This window comes from Ovis canadensis, chromosome 16 (genome assembly GCF_042477335.2).
Source record: "Ovis canadensis isolate MfBH-ARS-UI-01 breed Bighorn chromosome 16, ARS-UI_OviCan_v2, whole genome shotgun sequence".
Classification (NCBI taxonomy): Eukaryota; Metazoa; Chordata; class Mammalia; order Artiodactyla; family Bovidae; genus Ovis; species Ovis canadensis.
Genome location: NC_091260.1, coordinates 39,036,063 through 39,057,158, shown reverse-complemented (window position 1 = coordinate 39,057,158; position 21,096 = coordinate 39,036,063). Strand labels below are relative to the sequence as shown.

The window sequence follows — 21,096 nt, the reverse complement described above, 5'->3', positions numbered from 1 at the left end:
TATATTCTCTTCCAGAGGTTTGGTCAGGACACCTGTAGATGCCAAAAGTCTTGGCAGTAGGAATGGAAAGAACATGGCCAACAACCCAAGAGCTAGGTACTAACAGAGTGATCTTCTGAGCACTGAAAACTGGATATCTCATCTAAATATTGATCATGACTTATATAAATAATGAAATGACTGTTCAGTTTATCTGAATCAGTGCTTCAGATTTTTACTGAGCCCAAGTTTTGAAGTCTCTTAGAAGTGGAGAAGCTAACAGCAGACTTCAGTTCAGTTCAGTTCAGTTCAGTCACTCAGTCGTGTCCGACTCTGCAACCCCATGAATCGCAGCACGCCGGGCCTCCCTATCCATCACCAACTCCCGGAGTTCACTCAGACTCACCTCCATCGAGTCAGTGATGCCATCCAGCCATCTCATCCTCTGTCGTCCCCTTCTCCTTCTGCCCCCAATCCCTCCCAACATCAAAGTCTTTTCCAATAAGTCAACTCTTCGTGTGAGGTGACCAAATTATTGGAGTTTCAGCTTTAGCATCATTCCTTCCAAAGAAATTCCAGGGCTGATCTCCTTCAGAATGGACTGGTTGGATCTCCTTGCAGTCCAAGGAACTCTCAAGAGTCTTCTCCAACACCACAGTTCAAAAGCATCAATTCTTCGGTGCTCAGCCTTCTTCACAGTCCAACTCTCACATCCGTACATGACCGCTGGAAAAACCATAGCCTTGACTAGACAGACCTTAATTGGCAAAGTAATATCTCTGCTTTTGAATATGCTATCTAGGTTGGTCATAACTTTTCTTCCAAGGAGTAAGCGTCTTGTAATTTCATGGCTGCAGTGAAGAAGCAAGAGCCTTGAAAGTTCAAAGCAGAGCTATTCTGCATGACTGAGAGTGGACTGTGTGTTTAATTGTGAGCATATGTGTGGTCATTTTCTTGTTTGAAGCTGCCATGCCCTAATCCACTAACTCTGTGTGTATTTAGGAGCCCTCTGACACTATCAGCCCTCTGAATCTGTGTGTGAACATTAGTCTGGAAAACCCTGGCAGTAACCCTGCCCTTGAAGCCTACTCTGAGACGGTCAAGGTCTTTAGTGTAAGTACGGCTTGCCTTTCTTGGAATTCCTGACTAGCTGGCAAAGTTTCAGTCACTGCCTTAGTGTTTTTAAGACACTTAGGACATAGCCTAAGTTGGTAATTTTCTAATTGAAGTACAGTTACTTCTATGGAAAGTTCACCAGCATGTAAGTTCCGTGAAGACAGGGATTTTGTCTTCCTTGTTCCCTGCTCTGTCTCCAGCACTGCGAGTAGTGCTTGGCCCACCACAGGCGCTCAGTAAATGTTATTGAAGAAATAAATAACAATAAAGGGAATACCTTGTGTTCACAACCCATTTTAAAAAAATAAAATGGTACCGATACCTCTGAAATTCTCTGTATTACTCCATACTCTATCATATCCACTTTTGTCTTATGCCCCCAGATTGCACCACCATCCTGAATGTTGCATTTATCAATGTTTTTCTTTCTGATGTTGCTAAACAGGTATATATTTCTAAAATGTGGTTTAGTTTCACAAGGTTTTGAACTTTATATAAATGGAATAATACTATTATGTGTTCCTCTACTTTAACTCAATAGCAAATTTGGGGGATTGTTTTTCTCTTTTTTGTTTTTCTGTAGATCCCTTTCCATAAAGACTGTGGTGATGATGGAGTTTGCATTTCTGATCTAGTTCTAAATGTTCAGCAGCTGCCAGCCACTCAGTAAGTTTTACTTTAACGCACAGTGAAAATTGTTGAAATAAAAGACATGTTAGATTACTTTATTCAAATGATTGTGTATGGAAATTTTTTTTACAAAAGAAGCATCATAACTCCTAAAGATCCTTAAAATCTAAATTTCAAAGTATCTAGAAATAAACTTAACCAAGGAGGTGAAAGACTTATACTCTGAAAACTATAAAATATTAATAACAGAATTTGAAAATAATCCCAAGAAATTGAAAGATATCCTGTGCTCTTGGATTAGAAGAATTAATATTGTTAAAATGTCCACACCAAACTACAGATTTAATGCAATCCCACTCAAAATATCCATGACGTTTTTTTACAGAACTAGAGCAAATAATTCTAAAATTTATATGGAGCCACAAAAGACTCCACATTTTCAAAGCAATTTTCATAAAAAAGAACAAAGTTTGAAGTATCTTCAGGTTAGAGCATGGTTTGGGCACAAGAGCAGACATATAGATCCATGGAACAGAATAGAGAACCCTGAAATAAACCCATCTGCTTATGGTCAATTAACCTACAACAAAGGCAAGAATATACAATGGAGGAAAGACTGTCCCTTAAATAAGTGGTTCTGGGAAGACTGGATAGCTACATGTAAAAAGATAAAATTAGAACATTTTCTCATATGAACTACAGAAATAAATGCTAAATGGATTAAAGACCTAAATATAAGACCTGAAACCTCAAAACTCCTAAAAGAAAACAGAGGCAGAACACTCTTTGTCATAAATTGTAGCAGTAGCTTTTCTGTCTCTGTTTCTGAAAACAAAAGAAATAAAAGCAAAAATAAACAAGTGAGACCTAATTAAACTTAAGAGCTTTTGCACAGCAAAGGAAACCATTAACAAAACAAAAAGATAACCCACTGAATGGGAGAAAATATTTGTAGATGATATGACCGCTAAGGGGTTAATATCCAAAATATATAAACAACTTGTACAACTCAATGTCAAAAAACCAAAAACCTGATTTTAAAAATAGGCAGAAGACCTGAACAGACATTTTCCCAAAGAAGACATACAAGTGGCCAACAGGCACATAAAAAAATGCTCATCAGTGCTAATCATCAGAAATGCAAATCAAAACCATGATGAGGTATCATGCTATTTCATACCTGGCAAGATGGCTGTCATCAAAAAGAACATAAATAACAAATGTTAGTGAGGACGTGGAGAAAATGGAACCCTTTTACACTGTTGGTGGGAATGTAAACTGGTGCAGCCAACTATGGGAAACAGTATGGAGGTTTCTCAAAAAACTAAAAATAGAACTATCATATGATCTAGCAATTCTACTCCTGGACATGCATCCAAAGAAAACAAAGACACTAATTTGAAAAGATAGACGTACCCCAGTGTTTATAGCAGCATTATTTACAATAGTCAAGGCATGGAAGAAACCTGTGTCCATCAATAGATGAACGGATAAAGGAAGATGTATATATATATTTATGTATACACATTTATATATATAATAGAATATTACTCAGCCATAAAAAGGATAAAATTCTGCCATTTGCAATAATGTAGATGGACCTAGAGGGTATTGTGCTTCATGAACTAAGTCAGAGAAAGACAAATATTCTGTTTCACTCATATAGAGAATTTAAAACAAAACAAATATATATTACAAAATAGAAATAGAAAAATAATAAACTAGTAGTGGGCAGAGGGAAGGAGGACGGGGCAAGATAGAGGTATGTAATTAGGTGATACAAACTATTAATATTATGTAAATGTAAAAAAGATAAGTAACAAAACTATATTGTATAGCACAGCAAAATATAGTCATTATTTTGTAATAACTTTCAATGGAATATAATCTATAAAAAGATTCAATCACTGTATTGTACACATGAAACTAATATTATAAATCAACTATACTTCAATATAGAAAGTATAAATTTCACTTTCTCTCATCCATATAGGAGTAAGCACTAAGAAATATAAAACCACTTATATTTGGATGGTGTCTTTTTCTGCAATGTAATTAAAAGCAACAAAGAAGAAAACCCAACAGGATTTATTCATTCATTGCCAGTATTATTTTATTATGAAGATAATTTGTTATTAAGCAGTCTTCTCAGTCTCTAGTAAATCCAAAATTTGTTTTTTAAATGAGTAAAGTATTTGAATGCTGACTTAAAAAAAGAGAACAAAACTGTAATGACTGTTTTTTCTCCTTTTTACTGTTAACAGACAACAGCCCTTCATTGTCAGCAACCAAAACAAAAGGTTAACATTTTCAGTAAAACTGGAAAACAAGAAGGAAAGTGCCTACAACAGTGAGATTGTTGTTGATTTTTCAGAAAACCTGTTTTTTGCTTCCTGGTCCATGCCTGTACGTGAAGGCACTCTGGTGATAACTGCAATTTTTGTTGTCAATTACTGTCTTCCTTCTACTCAAATCTCCAGGTCCTCTGTGTTTTCTGAAGAAATTCCTTGCCCCTCAACATGATCAATCTTGACACTTGTGGCTCCCAACTAGTTAAACTGCTTGAGAACATAGCCTGGCTGTGTATCTAGACCAGTTCAGCTTCATGGCTTAGATCAGATTTTTCCTTTGACCTGACCCTTGGCAGTTGTAGCCAGACTCTACTGTAAACTCTCCTCAAGCCATCTGTGTGATGAGGCTGCATGGAGGTGCACAGATGCTGGGAGTTGCACTTGCTCTCAGAAATTAGAGTCCCACAGCTCAGCCCAAGCTCTGTAACCACAGGTCTTGCTGCTGCCAAGACAATGCATTCCAGCGAGGTCAGTTACTCATGTTGACTTGATCGCTATACCAGGAACACGCTTGACCATGAACGCCCCCGTGGTTCCTCTGCCACCAAGCAGTGAAAAGGAGAGAAGGGAACAGCTCAGATTTTCCAAATTCACTACTTGATGAAAGGATTTTAAAAATGGTTTCATCCAGTTTCAAGTCATTGTGAACTTAATAGATTTAGTGTTCTATACCAATTCTGACTTTAGTGTTTAAATTTCTTGTGCCAAATGACAGCTTCTTATTTTAAAAAGAAGAAACTTGAAAAAATCTGAAGATGATTCTTTTAAGTTATTTAAAATATAAACAAAAGCTATATTTTATTTGCTCTTGAAGCTATAACTTTCAAATATATTGAGAGAAAGGTGTGTATTAAAGATAGCATTTCTAAATAGTGGATTAAATTTATTTTGTGCTTCTGAAATATGACATATGATTTATTTCTGGGGGAAATTTCAGTATCTGACTTTGCTTTGTTGGGTGGCCTGTCTAGCAATAAAAATAGATGTTAGCCATCCGGACAATACATAGAAGATTTTCAAGTCTTGGTGTGAACACAACCTTACTGCTAAAATATCTAGGTGGTTTATATTTCTTTTGGCACATATGTGCATGAGCGCACACACATACAGACATTGAAAAAGAATTGATCATTGTTTCTCTGGTCTCATTCAGGTTGATGGGACAGAAGTGACCTGCCAGATTGCTTCATCTCAGAAGTCTGTTACCTGCAATGTGGGCTACCCTGCTTTAAAGAGCAAACAACAGGTAGAAGTTCCATTTCATCCCCAAATCCATGCTGACCCCTTCCCATGATTGGTGTTAATTCACCAGTGAACCATCTTTCTTTATTAAGTGTCATCATTTGAGAGGCACCACAAAATAATTGGCTGCATAAAGGAAATTTTTTAATATCTGCATGCTTTAAATTATTAATAAAAGTGGGATTTCCCCCTATATAGTTCATTTCCAAAGACACACACAACATAGAAAGATTTTCTGAACACCAGTCAAAGTGGTTCAGAAAAGTGGTTCGGGTCTCCTTCTTTGCAGGCAGATTCCTTACTGACTGAGTCTTTAGGGAGACCTGCTGTATGTATTTGTTAAGTAAACTCAGTTCTGTTCTGAAGGTGAGGCAAGGTGGACAAATACATAGATATTCTACACATTAGAAAGCTTAAGTTTCATAAAATTCAGAATCAAATGGGACTGAGTTTACTTTTATGGAACAGTTTTTTTTTTTTTATGTTGGTCCCTGAGTACAAAGCATCATAGATTGATGAGTTTTCATTTTGTATATAGGTGACTTTCACTATTAACTTCGACTTCAATCTTCAAAACCTTCAGAATCAGGCATCTATCAGTTTCCGAGCCTTGAGGTAAAACACGATGAAGTCATGAATTGATGAAAAGTGGCTTTTCTAACATTTCTCTTTCAGTAATTTCCTAATATTCCTTTCAATAGTGAAAGCCAGGAAGAAAACATGGCAGATAATTCAGTCAACTTAAAACTCTCTCTGCTGTATGATGCTGAAATTCACATAACAAGGTAGGTGAAACAGTGGGGAGCCTAAGACCGCAGCTCACAACACTTTTGGTTCATGACTAACGAAGTTCTCTACATGCTCATTCTTTCCTGGAGAATTTGAATTTCAGTGTTTCCTCCTTGTCAACTAAAACAGAAGTCCAGGGGCAAACTGGTCCCTAGGGGACCCTTGAGGGACTCCTTAGATTTATTAAGAGCAATCCCGGAAAGATAATTGTCTGCCACGTGCCAAGGGGAGCTCCCCTGCAGGCTCTTGGACGAGCTGTCAGAGCACAGCTCGCAGGGCCCCAAGGAGCTGCCACCACTTGCTTCCCCACACCTCTGTCCTGCTGTCCACATGAGATCTCAAGGGGTAGCCCCACTCTTGGACATCGAAGCCCTGGGCACAGATATTGAATCTAGTCACAGAAAATTCCTGGCACAGTGGATTAGGGGTTTCTTCCAACCAAGATGAAATGAGGCATTTTTCAAAAGAGGTCATCCAGAAAGAAATGAGTTATTCCACTTTCTTGTCTGTCCAAAGCAAGTAAACCTGAGAGCACCGGCCAAAACACTATCACTTGATACCTATTATCTTGAATTGTTCAGAGAGACAGGTGTCTTGCGAGGTGAGTAACTTGCAGACACCACAGATGCTGATATTATCACCTTCATTCCCACTTAGTGAAGCGGGTTCATGGGCACGGACACGTTGCTGCACAGCTGTGCAGGTACAGAAGTCCCAGGTGAGGCCCACCTCCAAGCCTGGGAACTAGAGTTCTCTAGCTGCTGAAACACTACGGCAGCTTTGCAGTACAGCTCAATGACCCCTGGAAAACACACAGCAACCTATCCCCAGGGAGCCAGGCTACGAAGTGTCCAGTGACTGCAGCTTTCTCTAACATCACTCCAACCCCTAAAAGCATGGAATATGTGGATCATCCAACAGATCCCTGAGCAAAAACAAAAAGGAAAATATGTCATTATGTCTAGAGCTCAAGACACATGAGCAAAGATGAAAAGAATGCTTCTGTATCAAGTGAGTTGCAAACGGCAAAAGCAGAAACTGTATCTCAAGTCATCCATCCCTGAAAAATTATTCAGTAGCTACAGATTTCAAAGGGCCCTCAGCTGCTAAAATAAGTAACTGAAAACAGCTGCAGCCGAAGAGATTGCTAGCACCACATTACCTAAATGTTTTCCTTCCTACCTATAATTCTACTTTCTCATCCTAAATGCTTTTTGTTAATAGAGCCTTTTCATCATTCCATTCTCCCACCATGGCCAACGTTTTCAGTTATTTTAAGATGAAATAAATGGGACTTCACATTTACTAAATCTTAGCTATGTATTTTTTGTGATGGTAAATTGGATTCTCAGACATTCTGATGTTTAAAGTATATCATGCAGTTAAAAAATATGGAGAATTATCAAGAATAAAGCTAAAGTGGTTCCTAAACCTACCATCCAGATAATTTGTCTTAATATGTTTTTAAAAAGAAAGATGTTAAATGTGCATGGATAGATAACCCAAACATCACGGAAAAATGCACGATGAAGAGAAATTATCCCTCCGATCTCCTCTTGTCATTTTGTAATGACAAATTCGGCTGTTTCAGAATATTTTCCAGATACAAGGTCTATCTGTCTACTAGGATATATGCCCTCCCTCCACACACACACTCACACACGTGCACATGCACACACACAGGCACACACACAGACACAAACACAGTTTAATTACTTTTTGAAAAAAAAAAAAAGAAAAAAGTCCTACCCAATCCCAATTATTGAATATATCCCTTAGGAACCATTTTGATGCTACATAAGTGTGCAATTATATTTTGCAAATATGATGGGTGGAAATAGATGACAGTAGAATTTATTTCTAAAACAGGATCTGCCCCACTATAGCTAACTGCTAATATAAATATATTGATCAATATTTAAGTAACTGACGGAAGCCTTAAGGAACAAATGAAAAAATGTTGGATCTCTTTAAAATGCAGAAACAGAGCATATTAATTAATTTAAAAACTGGCCATACATAGGGGCTCACACAAAGATCTGAAAGGCACATACAGCCAGCCTTTCTATTTTATTTTTTTAATTAATTTTTATTGGAGTCAGGCTTTCTGTTTTAAATCCCAGTCAGTTTTCCCATTTTCCATGTAACGCTGACAAATCATTATTTCCTCTCGTAGACATAACCTTGACAAATACTACATTTATTTAAGTGCCTTTGACATATTTTCCTTTTGAGAATTTTGGGGAAAATTCTAATGCATAAAAGAGAGAAAAGGCAAGATTTTCAGTAAAGAAACCAAAGGACTCTATCTTGAAAATATCCAGTCCAATTTTTTTTTTTTTAGGAAATAGAATCAATGTATTATAATTAGGATAAACTGTCTGATGGCAATAAATATTGCTTCTCAGACTCCTGCCCCTGCTGTCTGCCCTCTACCCCCTAAGGAAGCTGCCCTGGTTGGAATTCAGCTTCAGATTCCCAGAAATGAGTGAAGAGAGGGAATGGTATTCAGTTACATTTCAGTCTGGGTGGTCCTATGCAGGTTCCCTCAGGCCTGGTCATTTTTTCACTTGCAAACCCTACTCAGCAGCCCCAAGCAAAGACATTCAGTTAGGCCATTACCTCTAGGTCTAATCTATTAACAAAACTCCTGACTTAGCCATCTTAGAAGTGGTTTCTGTGGTCAGTGGTAGAGACAGATGGACCTACCCCGATTCAGACCAAAGCTTCAGAGTTGGCTTGAAACTAAGGATTGTTGTCATTGTTTAGTCATTAAGTTGTGTCCGACTGTTTGCAACCCCATGGACTATAGCCTGCCAGACTCCTCTGTCCATGGGATTTGCCAGGCAAGAATACTGAAGAAATAATAAAATGTACACCCTATTTCACAGGCATCCAGTGATCAGTAGTGCAGGAGCTAATGCCTGATATCTTATTATTGTATGATATTTCAGCCATCATACCAAGTGGAAAATCCTCTGCCTTATAAATTTGTTAGTCCAATCAATAAGACCCAGGTGTCCACTGTATTAACACAGCAGTCAATATAATAGCAATCTTGCAAAGAGTTTCACTCCAAATTCTAAAGTAATACATTTGTACTTATTTTAGAAACTTACAACTGATATATGCATCTATATATACAACTGATGTAACACAAAGAATCTTAGTAGAATGATCATGAAGGGGAACTTGTTTTAGCCTTAGAAATGTATACTGAACTTTAAGTCCATAACAAATATTTGTTTTCCTTTAATGTTTTGTACCTAAATGTGAATTCTTTCGCTTGTAATATAAGCTGGAAGATATATAAGTAAAAGAAATATTAAACTTCAAGAGCAATAGCATAACTAAAATATTCAGCTTTACAAATATCATCCAACAGATCTACCAACATAAATTTTTATGAAGTCTCCTTGGATGGGAATGTTTCTTCTGTCGTGCACAGTTTTGAAGATATTGGTCCAAAATTCATCTTCTCCATTAAGGTTGGTACACCTGTTACAAGAATGGGAAGTCAGGAGAAAGGGGGCAGGGGCGGGAATGAGGGCAGGAAGAGAAGAAGAAAGTAAAACAAAGTTGAAATATGCCTGCTGCTGCTGCTGCTACGTCGCTTCAGTCGTGCCCGACTCTGTGCGACCCCATAGACAGCAGCCCACCAGGCTCCCTCATCCCTGGGATTCTCCAGGCAAGAACACTGGAGTGGGTTGCCATTTCCTTCTTCAATGCATGAAAATGAAAAGTGAAAGTGAAGTCGCTCAGTCGTGTCCGACTCTGTGCGACCCCATAGACAGCAGCCCACCAGGCTCCTCTGTCCATGGGATTTTCCAGGCAAGAGTACTGGAGAGGGGTGCCATTGCCTTCTCCGTGAAATATGAAATATGCCAGTGGTTCTCAAATTTGAGCACACATTAGGATCACCTGAGTCTTGTCAAACACGTCACTGGGCTCCATCTCAGTAGTTCTGACTCGAAAGGTCTGGGGTGGACCTAACAATGTGCAGTTCTAACAAGTTCCCAAGGGATGCAGATGCTTCTGGGCCAGGTGCAATTCTTTGAGAACCACAAAGATGGGCCATCGATAAGTAAACAGCTGGGCTTTGTATTGATACATAGTTTTGTATCCAGGGTAAGGGATAATTGGTGTATTTTGAAAGCAAATGTTGAATATTAATCAACAGAGTATTAACATAAAGCTACTACTGTGGATAGAGTCTCTGCAATATAATGCCAATTTATGCTTGAAAACCACTTCTGTTTGAGAAGCTCACCATTTGTATACAAATATTTACTTTGTACAGTCATGCTAAGTAGTATACAAAATATTTTTAAATCAATTTCTATTAGTTGGTAATTATTAAAGTTTGTTTCCAGTTATATAAAGAGAAACGAATTTGTGAGAGAATATTTTATAATGACATTACATAAACTTTGTTAAATAAAAAGGAAAGAATCCATCCACCAGCCTGTCATTTTATTTTTGTACATATACTACTAATCTGTCAAATGGTTACAACTCTATAATTTGGTGATAATTTATATTCTTTAAAAGTCCTTAAAGGAATCTTGATTTGTGATCCAAATTTATGGAATTTACAAAATGTGCATGGTATTTGGCAGTTACTTCTTTAATGAAACATTTAGTCAATTAGTAGTAACAATAAAATAATATTCAAAGACATATAATAAGTATCAGCCTTTGTATGAAATACTTTGTATATGTTAACCCATTTAATTCCCAAATCAGTTATTAGATTGGTAGGATTATTATTCCTATGAGTGTTCTTTAAAATGTCTAACCCCAATAGGGCATGAGCCCTGAACAATTAGGACAGACTTCCCACCAGTAAGAACAGAGGCTATACCTGTGCATGACTACTGAGTTGCTGACTATCTTTATTTTGCAAATGAGAAAACTGAAGCATGAAGGGGTCAAGAATCTTGCCTAAGCCCTGCTGTTATCAGGGGCAGAGTGGGACTTCATGCCCTGACAGGCCAAACCCACAGATGGAAGGTGTTTCTAACCCTCTCCTAAGTCACAAATTATGTACCAGTCCCAATCATAGATGTTGAGATTTTAATGAGAGATAAAACACAAGGGCTCAGAGTCCATAAAGTAGTGACTCACTTTCATAGGAACTCAGTCTATACTTAATAGTTGCCCGTCATCAACCCTGAGGTTATTGATCACTTTCCTTGCAATGTGTGTCTGATGGAGCAGCAATAAGACTGTGTCCTTACTGCACAGGTAACAACAGGAAGTGTTCCAGTAAGCATGGCATCTGTGATCATCCACATCCCTCAACACACCACAGGCAGGAACCCGCTGATGTACCTGACTGGGGTGCACACAGATCAGGTAAGGGCAGCCAGACTGCCTATAGAAATGCACACCTCCCATGTGGAAACACCCCGAGGTGGGGTGATCATGCCTGCCACCTTATAGACGAGGAACTGAAAAGATAATCCCTCTGCACTCTGGGTGCCAGTTAACTAGCAGTTAATTTCATATTAGAAGCAGGATATCGTCATCAGAAATGTCTGGGTCTAGGGATTTACAGATAGCAGAAATTGTTATTAGCACCTCGTTCTGATCAGGTGAAGATCTGACTTTGTCAGAGCTCTGTTTATAGAGAAGTTAGCTGGCTGGGAAGTGAGAGGTTGAACCCATGGTGGGAGAGTAGTTGGGCCACACAGCTGCAGTCAGTAGCTTGGTTTCAAGCTCTCGGCCAGGGCTTTTGTCCGGTGGTTGTCCACTCTGGGTGCTCATTTAATCACCTGAGTCGTTTTTCAAATCTGTGTGATTCCAAGGCCTACCCCAGGCAATTATACTAGAATCTCCAGGGCGAAGGCTCTAGCACTGGTGTTTTCCTTTTAAGGGCCATCCAGGTAGTTCCAACATACTCTAGCCAAACCCTGTGATTAGCGCTTAGCTGATGCTACAGCAGCAGTACTTCTGTGGTGTTCACAGGTGACCAGAGGGAAGCAAAAGCCTAAACTGTTCCACAGGAAAGAACCCGAGTGAAATCACTCATAGTCAGTTGTTATTGCAAATTTCTTTCATCACATATGGACTGTTAAGAACTGGTGCCACACCATCCAGCCACATCAGAAGGATTTGAATCAGAATTACAGTGGTGATGTCCAGAAGTGTGGCCAGGTCAGCACAATGAAGGGAATCCTGGGAGCCCTCCCCTGCCCCAACATGGGACAACAGGATTTCCTAACAAGTCAAAAACATCATAAACCATCTTGCTTCTGAAGACCAATTTGATGTCCTTCTTTGTAGGCTGGTGACATCAGTTGCAAAGCTGAAATAAACCCACTAAAAATAGGACAGACATCTTCTTCTGTATCTTTCAAGAGTGAAAATTTCTGGCACATAAAAGAATTGGTAAGGACAGGTTAATGGGTGAAATTTCCTTGGGTGATTCATTGTTTGTTTTACCTGGAAATTGAGGCACTTCTTTTTCCCTGCCACCACACATGTGGGAGAACTTTCCTGTTTTGCCTTTGATGGTCTGTGTGAATCAAGAAAATATACACTCAAATCCAGGTTATTGGCATTATCGCTTATGCCATTATTATAATTTCATGAAATCAAAAGGATCCCATGTCAGACTAGTTTTGTGTCAGGCATGTTGGAAACACTGCAAAGAGCTGGGCGAGAGCTGGGCATGTATGCGAGGTAAAGCCTCTCTCACCTTCTCCACAGAATCACTGATGTCTTTATTGAGCTGTTAAATTTGACTCTCTGACGACCCTGCTCTGCTTTCCATATTTGATCATATCCTGCTGCGCAGCCATATGCCACTTTCTTTGGGAAAGAGGCTTGTCTAGTGTCTAGCATGGTGCTTGGCACATTATTAAGTATTCAAATACATAAACATTTAGCAAACAATAAGATCAACCTAGGGCTTCCCAGGGGGCTCAGTGGTAAAGAATCTGCCTGTCAAGCAGGAGACATGGGTTCGATCCCTAGGTTGAGAAGATCCTCTGGAGAGGGAAATGACAGCCCACTCCAGTATTCTTACCTGGAGAATCCTATGGACAGAGGAGCCGGTGGGCTGCAGTCCATAGAATCGCAGAGTTAAACATGACTGAAGTGACTTAGCGCACAGGTACAAGGTCAACGTCAGTTCTCCTCTATGAACAACATGGAATTGTTCCTGTTTTCCTTTCATTGCAATTGTTTTATTTCATAAAGGATGGGAAAACAGGAAGCTGGGAGAATGAAACAGTTTCTTAAGTAACTATAGTGTAATTACAGTGTAAATGTGGTCTAAATCTGAACAGAGATATGTAAAAATGCCCAGGAGAAACTCACCTCAGTGTATGCCAATCATACCTCTTAGAAGTTTCCATATTTTTGTGAATATGCTTGATTTTATAAAAATGGCAACTTCCAATATAAAGCAAAAGGAACACAAAAAACTGCAAAGAAGAAACTAAAGTTCTTTAGAAATCTAACAGCTGACCACTTAACACTTACTGAACATTCTTCTTTATAATCACTAATCTGCAAATAGGCACATGTATAATGTTACATAAATGGACCAAGCTACCTTTATTCATTGGCCCATATATCATAGATCTTTTAACGGGCTTTATTTTTACAGTAGTTTTAGGTTCACAGCAAAATGAGTTTAAATTACAGAAATTTCCCATATACCCTTGCCACCACATACCCACAGCCTCCCACACTATCAGATCCCCCCTATTGACACATCATAATTACCCAAAGTCCCTGGTTTACATTAGGTTTACTCTTGATGTATAGTCTATGAGTCTGGACAAATGTATAATGACATGGATCACAATTATGGCATACAGAATAGTTCACGGCCCGGAAACTCCTTTGAGCTACACCTATTCATCCCTCTCTCCCCACTAACCCTTCCTTGGTAACCATTGATTCTTTTAATGATGACTTTTTTAAAACTCAAGGAAGACATCTTTATCATGAGGTTACTAACTAAATGGTACTGAATTTTGTGTATATACACGAAAAAGTGAATGTGTTAGTCACTGAGTAGTTGTCTGATTCTTTGTGACCCCGTGGACTATAGCACACCAGGCTCTTCTATCCACTGGGATTCTCCAGGCAAGAATTCTGGAGTGGGTTGCCATTTCTTCTTCTAGGGGATCTTCCTGACCCAGGGATCAAACCCAGGTCTCCCACATTGCAGGCAGCTTCTTTACCATCTGAGCCACCAGGGAAGCCCTTTGTGTATATATATTCAGTAATAAACTAGTACACTGTTGATAAACATGAATTATTTCCTTTTTCCCCTCTTAGCAATAGTAGTGCAATAAATAGGCTTGCTGTATTTTTCTACACTCATTTATGATTATTTCCTGAGGCCCTCCACACAGATGGGAAATGGCGGGGCAAAGGACATGTACTTCTTACATTTTGAGGCAAAGTGCCAGAATCTCTAGAAGGGTTATATAATAATTACTCATAGTTCACAAGGCTGCCAGTTTCCCTAGATCCTTCCCTAGGTTTTATGTCTTCGTAAAATTTTAGCATTTCTTTTTTTAAAGCTCATACTAACTTCTTTTATCATTGACTCCAACCTGAAAGAACTGTAGAACCGCTTCATGTAGTAACATCACATGCTGGCTGAGAGACCTTCAGGTGAAGGGAGAATACTTCCTTAATGTGTCCACCAGGATTTGGAATGGGACTTTTGCAGCAGTAAGTATCAACTTTATTTATTGGGTTTATGGATAGCAAGGAAATGTAAAGCTTCACTGTAAGTTCACACCTCTTGACAAAATTAGCATTCTGGCTAATGTCAGCTATGCCCAGTGGCCCAAAGCAATCTTACCTTGGAAGGTAATATGCTTCCATCCCTTTCCAAAGCCTGCCCAGTCTGGCTGTGCCTCTGAATCCCCTGAGGTGCTTGCAAAGCCTCTGCTTCTTAAGACCCCAGGCCCACCTACCACAGCAGAATTCCTGGAGTGAGGGGCCACCTTCTCTATCTGCCTCCTCAGGCTCTTCTCTGACCTTCTGGTCTCCTCTGCCACACGCAAATCGAAGCATGCACATCTCAGCGTCATTCCTGGCACCCCCAGGTGGCTGCTGATTGATCTCAGACCACCTGGAGGGTGAATCTGACCTAAGAATCTGTCTTCCTAGAGCCAGATAAACACTCTGCTCTCCTGTTCTTACCCCTTCTCTCATGAAATCTCCAACGTGCTTACAATTTTTTTTTTAAGTCATTTCAATCTCATGAAAAGTTCAAAGAAAGTGCCAGAACAATGTCAGGGTGTTATTCCATCAGCACGTGTGACTTGGCAGTAGTGATATCTGCTTCCAGTAGAGATTTCGGAAGCCAGAATTTCAATCTGGCTCAGAAACTGGAAGGATAGACCAAGCTCTTTAAATCTGACTACATAAGCAGCGAGTTGTTCATTTTACTAACACTGGCTCTAAGGCAAAATCTCCAGGGGGCCTTGTAGCTCTAGGTGATTTTTAAATGAATAAATCAGTCCTCAAGGTGCTTACCAACTGTATCCTATTCCCTATATTCCAACCACTTCGTGATCTCTCCAACAGACCCCATTCCCTGCTGAATGTTTTATGTAACATTGGAGAATTAGCTCCCTCCAAACTTGTCCCTGGAACAAGAATATAAGCAATATTCTTGGATAAAGAAATAACAGAAGAGCCGTGAAAGGCAGGGGCAAATTTGCTAGAGAAGTGGAGGAGTGAGGAGTTGGGTTTTCTGCTTGTTTGCTTTCTTTTAGTTGGTTTTTTCGTTAGTTGCTTTCAAGCCTTCAGGACGCTTCTAAATACAGTAAGAGGCAAAGCAGGCAGTTATGCCACCATCCCAGCTGCTACAGATTGGTGCTGGGTTTTACCCATTGGATCTTGGCTCCTTGGATTTGAGGAACAAATGTTTTCATAGTAATCTTTGCCAGCTGGGAGGGAAAACCATTGCAAATCAAAAGGCAATCACTCCAACTCTGTAAAATGTATTTGGTTTTTCTCGTTTGTTTAAAGCTACATCATTTTAACTGTAAGACTTTTTAAAGTACCTTCCTAAGGTTTTCTGAAGCAGCGGTTTCATTTCTGGGAGCAAAATTTTGAAGCAGTGTATTATTTACGCTGAAAAACACTCATGGGAATTGCTGTATATCAAGGCTTATACATCTTCCTCCTTCATGAAAGGTCAAATGTTTCTTCCCACCTGGTTTTCAACTATTTCAACAGCCAAGTGGATGTTCAGACCACCTAGGAGACCCAGTCTGAAATAGGAGTCCTATTTCCTGTATTAGAGCTCATTAATATACCACTTTTTGCCCTTTTTCTGGGCAGTGTAAGTCAACATTCCAATGTAATTTCATCACAAAGTGATTGCTCAGACCTCCAAATCAATGGCATGTTGGCTGCTCTTTGTAAGGAAAAGGCTGAATGCAAGCAAGTGTGACTTCCCTCTCCTGGGTATGCATGGTACGCCCACCTCTACTTGTCAGCTGTGCAGGGGACTGTGTGCCTGTGCAAATGGCCAGACTTGGGAGGGCAGATGTATCGATGCTGTAAGGAAATGCTTTCACCGGTGCTCTACAGGGACTATGAAGTGAGCATTCACTAAACTGTTACTCCTTTTTTAATTTAAACCATTGTCAGTACTCTTAATGTTCCCCAAATAATGCATGTTTGAGGGACCAGTGATCAGGGTTAACTTCTGCTGCAGTCTTCCATCTTGAGAAAATTAAGAAGACTAATCAGAGACTGAGCCAGTGGAAAAGAAATAAATTGCTCACTTTTTGGATATGCATTCTCTTCTTCTGGCTCCCAGATATAGTTTAGCAAATTACCTCATGGAGTATGTTGAATCATGTGCCCTGGTAACCAGAAAAACTCAATCCTAGTAGCCAGAGCATGGGAAGGCAGTTCTCAAATCCAGGCATTATATTTCATCTCAGAATAAGATCAGTCCCAATATTTGATTACAGAGAAAATAACACAGTGGTAGTGTATAGCTTTTTCTGTAAGTGCATTCAGGAGCACATGCAAAACTATTTCATTTGTGGAGGTTACTAATAACATCACCATAAAATGTATGTCCTTCCAAATGCCTGCCCCAAATCCAATATTTCTGTACAGATACTTAAGAAATCTGAAGTTATCACTGTTATATAGTGCTGACATAAGGTTTAAGGTGTCTGCCACTGACATCTGTGGTCTTCAAACAGTATTATTTTATACATGTGTACCCAGAGGAAAAACTCTTTTTTAATCTGATTTTCTATTTCATTTTGTGACTTAGGCAAGCATAAAATTTTCAATTTTCTCTCACTTCAGAAACTTAAGTTTTTAGAAGCCTAAACTATGATCTTTCCCAATTAAAAACTTCAGTTCTAAACCTTTGTTTTTCACCCATTTTCAAGTCAAGAGTCGTCTGGAGAGACATTTTAACAAGCTGATATCTAGACCCCACCCGCCAAGACTCAGTTTAATTTGCCACTGCAGGGCCCAGCCACCCACACGGCTTAAGTTCCCGTGTGGGGTCCTGTCATATCAGTGATTTAAGCACACAAAGATGTTTGAGTCTTCAGAGTTGGCATTTGCTCCAGTCACTTTCCACAAGGAAATAAATAATGGACATGTTGTTTTATGCATTAACTTCTGCTAGGATAAAAATATACTCTTTATTTTTATGTTCCAGTCGACTTTCCAGACAGTGCAGTTGACAGCAGCTGCAGAAATTAACACGTACAACCCTCAGATATACGTGATCGAAGAAAACACCGTCACGGTGAGTGCTCATATCCCTCCCTGTGGGTTGTGGAGTCTCACAGGCTTTCCATTTCTGACAGTTTATAGAACAGTCATTCTTCTCACCTACCTGTATATACAACTATCTTAGTGAAACTCTAAAAGTCTAATGTTTATCATGTTGAGTTTTTTTTCTCTTTTCAGGCAAGGATTTATTGGGGCCCCTGCTTTAGCAGGTGGGGAGCAAGAATGAGTTAACAGATTCCCCTGCTTACTCGCCCACTGAGAGGGGAGCTGTTTTTTCTTATATGGGGTGAGGGTAGAGGGCTGTATCCAGGGGTTGGGCTGGAGGAGTGGCTCAGGCGGTTTGCCCACCCCTCTGCCAGTGGTATGTGCAGGGGGCATGTTGAGCTTTTGACAAGGGTGTTTGCTACTCAAAAAAGCCCAGCTATGTACTTGTCCTACCCCATGTCCCCACATTGGCAAAGTTGGATCAGACATGATGATCCCACAGAAGGCAGGATGCAAGGGGTTCCATCTGGCTGTGGCCCCCTTCTCGCCGCTCCAGCCTCAACCAGCACCTCGGCTCTCCTTGCTGCTCATGCTTACACTAAGTAATCTACATCCTAGGCCATGAAGTCTAAGTCATGCTCATTTGAATCATACATAGTATTTCAGAGTACTTTTAAGTGCTGAAGTATGCTTAATAAATAAGGCATTTATTAGAGGGCTTTTTTTTAAGTAGTACCCCTTACAACTGACACTGTATGACACATCCATTCATTAGCTCTTCCGTCTAGAAAACTGTAAATGCTTCTCTTGATTTAAAAAAAAAAAAAGATTTGGCAAAGAAACATATGCTCACAGAAGACAGAGGCTCACTGTTCCAAGAGCTGGCATGGGACAACCTTCCTTTGCACTGGAACTCTGCTTAGAATATGCTGTTTAGATATAGCGGGATTTCCATGCTCAGTGAATCTGCTGGCAGAGACCTGGGCATTTTCCTCCCAATGCTTTTGTTAGGAACTGGAAGCCAGTTCAAGACTCTGCCCCCAAGGCCAGCTTTGCAGCTGGCCTCAGTCCACTGCTGCAGCCTATGGACTTGTGAACCCCGGGCCTCTCAGTGCCTGCGAGTACAGCTCACAGCACTGCCGTTCCACTACTGTCCCAACAAAAATGAAGCATGCTTTTCTGCTTCTGGTTTAGGACTGTCAGGGAAGGCCCACACCCTATCTTCAGAGGCTGGAGTGTGGAAAGACAGAAATGGAGCCAAAGAAAATGTGGGATTCAAAATCAGAGTGCTATGAATTTAGCCTGCGGGGTTGGGGAAGGAAATACTATACATATGTTAAAAGTTCATTTCAGAAGAATGCTGTATTCAGACAATACCTGGATGTCTGCTGAAATCTCTAAGAAAGCTGCACTGAATAAATGTGTTAATGAAAAGTTTAAATTAACATCAATGGACCTTTTGGGAGATATTTCTTTTCATGGTCTTCTCTGCTCAATACTGATAATAGAGGCCAGCTACTACTTGTGTCTATAAAAATATTTTTTTAATTCAAATACTATTTTAAATAATTTTTAAATAGTTTTTGGAATCCAAAGAATAAACTGACCTATTCCTATAGGTAGACCAATGATTCTTAGATTTGAATTCTAAGCCTGCTTAAAAATCTGATACAAAAATCTGGTACTCATGGTTCCCTAAAGATCCGTGGAGCCTGGATTAGGATGTTATCTAAAATAGACAGAAGTAGTACCCTTGCCTGGAAAATCCCGTGGACAGAGGAGCCTGATAGGCTGCAGTCCATGGGGTCGCTAAGAGTCCAACACGACTGTGCGACTTCACTTTCACTTTTATGCATTGGCGAAGGAAATGGCAACCCACTCCAGTGTTCTTGCCTGGAGAATCCCAGGGACGGGGGAGCCTGCTGGGCTGCCGTCTATGGGGTCGCACCAAGTCGGACACGACTGAAGCGACTTAGCAGCAGCAGCAGGGATATGACAGCCACTACACGGTGAACTATATGAGTTTATTTTATTCCTAAATTTACAAAGCTTTATTTTAGCTCTTCAAAATCCAAATTAGAACTATAGTCACCAAAAAACCAGACTAAAATTTAGCCCAACTCATAAATTCTTTGGTGAAAAGCAGCTCATCTCTCATTGTAATTCAGTGTTAAATTCAAGTAAGTTAGGTTTTTTCCTCTCATTTGGTTCCAAAATGTAACTCTTTTAAGAATATTCTTTGTGGAGGAAATGGTTGTGATTCTTACTCCAATTGAAAAAAACAAAACAAAACAAAACAAAAAAAAACAGAACATTACTGTTAGAACTTACAGCAGCCATGCTGATGCTGTGGTTTAGTAGCTAAGTCATGTCTGACTTTTCGCAGCTTCATGGACTGGAGCCCACCAGGCTTCTCTGTTCATGGGATTCTCCAGGCAAGAATACTGAAGTGGGTTGCCATTTTCTTCTCCAGATCTTCCCAACCCAGGGATTGGCAGGTGGATTCTTTACCGCTGAGCCACCAGGGAAGCCCAAAGTCACAAAGACTGCCACAAAGTGGACATTAAGAATCATGCGTAGCCTCAAGGGCAATTTATCATTGAAAATGTCAGCTTGAGTCTTGAGATATTACTTCTACTTGTTAACAACTCATTATCAAGTAATCTTGAGTGAGAGTAAGTGAAATCAACATTTTAGGAACCCAATACAAAATTGTTGTTTAATCACAAGGGATTTGGGTGGTTAATTTGTTGACTCCCCTCCCCAAGACTGGGTTCCAAATGCTTTCACTTGAGTGGATGTCAGAAACTGAAGTTCCCATTTCATAAATGATTAAAGCATCTGAGATCGTCAGAGATGACATACCTGCTAAGTACTGATGCAATTAAAGGAAGAAAAGGGGGAGACTTGCGTGCCTTGCCTATATTTGCAGGCGCATTTCCTCTAGCAATTCTACTTCACAATGTTTAACTGAGGACTGCGATCGTGAGGAAATCACATCCCCTTTCTGGACCATCACTTTTAAGATTAGAGGATTTGACTAGGCCATCTCACTTTTTTCCCAGTGCTGAAATTAACACAACTGTTTTGTATGTACACTTACAGATTCCCCTTACGATAATGAAACCCCATGAGAAAGTTGAAGTACCAATTGGAGTGATAGTAGGAAGTGTAATCGCTGGAATCCTTTTGCTATTAGCTCTAGTTGCAATTTTATGGAAGGTAAGAACTGTTTCGTATTTTAAAA

At 39.7% G+C, this 21,096-nt stretch overlaps 1 protein-coding gene across 1 annotated transcript in view; it reads left to right on the top strand.

The window, feature by feature from the left end:
- Nucleotides 1–21,096, top strand: part of ITGA2 (integrin subunit alpha 2) — a 109,143-nt gene that overhangs the window by 84,059 nt on the left and 3,988 nt on the right. Inside the window, exons 18-29 of the mRNA XM_069556563.1 lie at nt 982–1,092; nt 1,679–1,761; nt 3,990–4,131; nt 5,230–5,322; nt 5,857–5,933; nt 6,020–6,103; nt 9,493–9,595; nt 11,355–11,465; nt 12,396–12,500; nt 14,694–14,807; nt 17,788–17,877; nt 20,955–21,071. Of these exons, the coding sequence (XP_069412664.1) occupies nt 982–1,092; nt 1,679–1,761; nt 3,990–4,131; nt 5,230–5,322; nt 5,857–5,933; nt 6,020–6,103; nt 9,493–9,595; nt 11,355–11,465; nt 12,396–12,500; nt 14,694–14,807; nt 17,788–17,877; nt 20,955–21,071 (1,230 nt within the window). The remainder of the gene's footprint in view (nt 1–981; nt 1,093–1,678; nt 1,762–3,989; nt 4,132–5,229; nt 5,323–5,856; nt 5,934–6,019; nt 6,104–9,492; nt 9,596–11,354; nt 11,466–12,395; nt 12,501–14,693; nt 14,808–17,787; nt 17,878–20,954; nt 21,072–21,096) is intronic.